This window comes from Lathyrus oleraceus, chromosome 4 (assembly GCF_024323335.1).
Source record: "Lathyrus oleraceus cultivar Zhongwan6 chromosome 4, CAAS_Psat_ZW6_1.0, whole genome shotgun sequence".
Classification (NCBI taxonomy): Eukaryota; Viridiplantae; Streptophyta; class Magnoliopsida; order Fabales; family Fabaceae; genus Lathyrus; species Lathyrus oleraceus.
The window spans coordinates 383418313-383423025 of record NC_066582.1 but is presented as its reverse complement, the minus strand read 5'-3'; the positions used below and the strand labels follow the sequence as shown (position 1 = coordinate 383423025).

Below are 4713 nucleotides of genomic sequence, written 5' to 3'. Positions count from 1 at the left end.
AGCCTGATTGTTTCATATCTTACTACAGGTGCAAACACTGCAAGGTAATCTAACCCAGGTTTTTTTAGAAAACCTCTCACAACTAACCTTGCTTTGTGTTTGCCAATTGATCCATCTGGCTTTAACTTCACCTTATAAACCCATCTCACGCTGATGACTTTCTTATTCTTTGGAAGTTTTGTCAGCTTCGAAGTGTTGTTTCTCTCTATGGAATCAAGTTCTTCTTCCATGGCCTTCAGCCAAACTTTCTGCTTGAGAGCTGCTTCCATACTCACGGGTTCTTAGTCTACTAACATGGCACATTGAATAACTTCCCCTTTAGAATCTACTTTAGTATCTTGCAACATATCAAACTCTGCAAACCTTCTCGGAATGTTTCTATTTCTTTGTGGCCTCTGAACTTGTTCAGAACCTTCTGATTCTAGAACAGTATCGGATGCTGGAACTCCAAAAGTACGAACTTCAGAAGCATGACCACGATCAAAATCTGGACTACCACCACAAACTGAATCACCATTAGAATCTAGAATATTCTCAGAATCTGGACTACCACCAGAATCTGAATCACCATCATAACCTGGATCAGAATCAGATTCTTCCTCATAATCAATCTCACTTTCTGATTCTGACTCACTCTCAGAATCATTTTCAGGCTCTGACTCATCTTCAAATCAGAATCAATATCTTCAAAAGTTAACTCTGCACCGGAGTTGGATTGAGACTTGCTCCAATCCCATACTTCCGACTCTTTCATAATAAAATCTCAGTTGACTTCAACCTTATTAGTGAATGAACAATAAAGCTTATAATCGCATGTACTGTCATGCCCCACCTGTAACATCACCTTACTTTTATCATCAAGTTTCTTTCTAGTATCTTATGGAACTGGTTTATAACAAACATAACCAAATACTCTGAAATGACTCACATTTTGCTTATCTCCAGTCCATCTCTCAAAAGGAACAATTTTCTTCAGCTTATTCATTGGACACCTGTTGAGCACATATGTCGCGGTGGCAACAATTTCTCCCCACAAAGTGTTAGGAAGCTTTTTCTCCTTCAGCATGCTCTTTTCCTTTTAGCAAAACCATTATGTTTAGGATTATATGGAGCAGTCACTTTATGCTCAATTTCATTCTCCTCATAGAACTTCTTGAACTCTATAGAGTTATACTTACCTCTACCATCAATTCAGAGAATCTTCAGAGTCTGACCATTCTGTTTCTCAGTCTTAATTTTGAATTTCTTAAGTTCAGCAAACACCTCGTGTTTGAACTTTATAAGGGATACCCATGTCATCCTTGTGAACTCATCCATAAATGACTGTTTACTAGTAATATAACTTTCCAAACTAAATCATTCATAATGAAAGTTTTACCTTTGACCCTCTTATTTTATGCTCTCGCTACCCTCTCCTTCTGTCTTCTTAATACTTCTAATGCATGCAACCTTTCTTCGTCCAAATCAACCAGTTCATTCATCATCATTTCCCAATATAGGTCAGATGGAATTTCTCCTTGTCTTTGGATTCTCATTGATTGCAAGTAGATTTCGATAGGCAATATTGCATCATGTCCAAATGTAAGTTGGAAAGGTGTAGTGTTAGTAGCTTCTTTAGGGGAGGTTCGACAAGCCCAAAGTGCTTGATCTAAAGTTTTGTGCCAATTTTTTGACTTCTTCCCTACATGCTTTTTTATTAAACCAATTATTACTTTATTGGTTGCTTCGACTTGCCCATTGGCTTGAGCATAATAGGGTGTGGATGTTAATAATTTGAAACCCATTTCCTTTGCAAATTCTTGCATCTTTCGACCAGTAAAAACTGATCCTTGATCTGTTGTTATACTTTCTGGGATCCCAAATCTATATAATATTTGCCTTTGAATGAATTCAATGACAGTTTCTTGATCCACATTTACTAAAGGTACTGCTTCGACCCATTTAGTGAAATAGTCAATTCCTACAAGGATGTACTTTTGACCTTTGGATGAAGTAGGTCGAATTTCCCCAATTAGATCTAATGCCCAACCTCTGAAAGGCCAAGGCTTGATAATTGCATGAAGCTCACTTGCAGGAGCATGTTGAATTCCTGCATGTACTTGACATTCTTGGCAACCCTTAGCAAACTCTATACAATCTTTTAACATGGTGGGCCAATACATTCCATATCTGAAAAGAAACCATTTCATCTTATGTCCTGCCTGGTGTGCTCCACAGGCTCCACTATGTACACTAGATAATGCTAAGTACGCCTCATTTTCTCCTAAACATTTCAACAGGATCCCTTCAGGGGTTTTCCTGAATAATTCATTCCCCATCAAAACATAAGATAAAACCCTGTACTTGGTTTTTCTTTCTGTATCTATCGAAGGGTCCTTGAGATAATTAATAATTGGATTCCTCCAATTTGTATCCATTAAGGTATCAATGGCCAGTACTTCAAACTCTTCTTTGTTAGCATATCCTAACCGAGTGCTTTCCAAATCTGTCGGAGACAATCTGGCAGCCATTGCTTTTCCTCTTACTTCGACAAGTTCCTCTAGCTTCTCTTTTGAAATTCTATACCCTGAAGCTATTTGTGCTAAGTCATTAGCTTCTTGGTTTTTTATTCTAGGAACATGTTTTATGTCTATATATTCAAAAAAATTGAGCAACCTATTTGCAACAATGAAGTACATAATCAAATTTTCTTTTATACATTTGTACTCTTTCGTTAGTTGCTTAATTACTAATTCTGAGTCTCCTTTAATTTCGACCCTAGTTGCCCCCAATTCCATCAAAGCCTTAAGTCCTGCAATAAGGGCTTCATATTCTGCTTCGTTGTTAGAACAAAGGGGACCTTTGATTCTATATTTGAGTTTTGTTGGAATTCCATCAGGAGAAATTATCATGATCCCAACTCCACTTCCATCCTTATGAGTGGAACCGTCGAAGAATAATCTCCAAGGTTTTAACTCAACTTGAAGTTGAGGACTTTCGACCACTACATGGTCTACAATAAAGTCTGATACTATTTGTCCCTTCATTGCCCTTAAAGGCATAAAGGCTAAAGAGTATTCAGTGAGGGCTAATGCCCATTTTCCAATTCGACTGTGCATTATTGGCTTCGATAACATATACTTAATGACATCAAAGTGTGAAGAGACGTATAAATCAATAGGTTTTATGTAATACTTGAGTTTAGTACAAGAGAAATGTAAACAAAGACACAACTTTTCTATTGAAGTGTATCTAGTTTCTGCATCATTTAAAACCCTACTAAGATAATAAATGGCTCTTTCGACGCCATCTTCATTCTCTTGTGCTAACATGCTACCTATAGTAGTGTCGGAAGCTGATCTATATAATCTCATAGGCTTCTTTCCACATTGTGGTGACAAGATAGGAGGATTCGTCAGATAATGCTTGATCTTGTTGAATGCCTTTTGATGTTCATCATTCCATTCGAACTTCCCTTGTTTCAGGCGTAGGAGGGGAGAGAAGGCTTGAGTTCGACCACTTAAGTTTGAGATGAATCTTCTCAGGAAGTTTATCTTTCCTAATAATGATTGCAATTCTTTCTTAGTTGATGGTGCTTTGGTCTTCATAATAGCCTTCGTCTTATTCTGATTGATTTCTATCCCCTTTTTATGGACCACAAAGCCCAGAAAATCTCCAACCTACACAAAGAATGCACATTTAATAGGATTCATCTTTAAGCCATGTTTTCTCATTCTTTCGAATGATTGGCTGAGATGGGTTAGATGATTTTCGTCTGATATAGATTTTATCACAATATCATCTATATAAACCTGCATAAATGTCTCTATATAATCATGGAATATAGAATTCATTGCTCGCTGGTATGTTGCCCCAACATTTTTTAAACCAAAGGGCATAACTATCAACTAATAAGTGCCTATTGCCCCTAGACATCGAAAGGCTGTTTTGGAAACATCCTCTTCAGCAACGAAAATCTGGTTATAGCCAGAATATCCATCAAGCATGCTAAGATATTCATAGCCTGCAACTGAGTCAACCAACAACTTTTCCACAGGCATTGGATACTCATCTTTAGGAGTTGTTGCATTTAGATCATGAAAATCTATTTATACTCTTAAAGATCCTATTTTCTTAATTACAGGAACTATGTTTGCAATCCATTCGACATACCTTGTGGTCCTGATGAAATTGCATCGAAGAAGTCTTTCGACCTCTTTTTTGATCTTTGAGAGGATATCTGGGGTGAATCTCCTTGGAGTCTGCTTGATGGGCTTCTTGCCATCCATGATAGGCAGCTTCAATTCGACCAGTTCCCTCTTCAAACCAGGCATCTCGTCATAGTCCCAAGCAAAGCAGTCTTTGTTTTCTCTTAGCAGTTCAATTACTCTTACTTTCAACTTGGGGTCCAGTTTAGTGCTGATGTAGGTGATTCTTTTTATGCTCCCATCTCCAAGATCAATTTCTTCAAGGGGATCTTGCGCTAACATCTTCGCACTCGACATCACTAGATATTTTTCGAATCCCAGAGGCTCTTTGTCATAGACGACATCTAACCCCTGGTCTGTTAATTCCATAGGCACCTGTTCGTTAGGGGTTTTTGGTTTAAAGTACTCCCCAGGTCCTGCATTATAAATTTCACCATATGTGGCTTCGTCAGCCATGTTAGTTATCTCGGCTTCGAGAGCCGCTTTTCTTTTGTTCTCAGCCATGTAGGCCGAAATCTTTTCGAAA

The 4713-nt window shown here is 37.9% G+C and overlaps 1 protein-coding gene across 1 annotated transcript; it reads right to left on the bottom strand.

Annotated features, from left to right (window-relative positions):
- Nucleotides 1–281: 281 nt before the first annotated feature.
- Nucleotides 282–4040, bottom strand: LOC127137641 (uncharacterized). Its single transcript, XM_051064083.1, has 4 exons — nt 3936–4040; nt 3317–3659; nt 2069–3238; nt 282–664 (listed from the first exon to the last, which is right to left on the bottom strand). The coding sequence occupies exons 1-4, from the start codon at nt 4038–4040 to the stop codon at nt 282–284; spliced, it is 2001 nt and encodes a 666-aa protein (XP_050920040.1).
- Between the last annotated feature and the right edge of the window lie 673 nt (nt 4041–4713).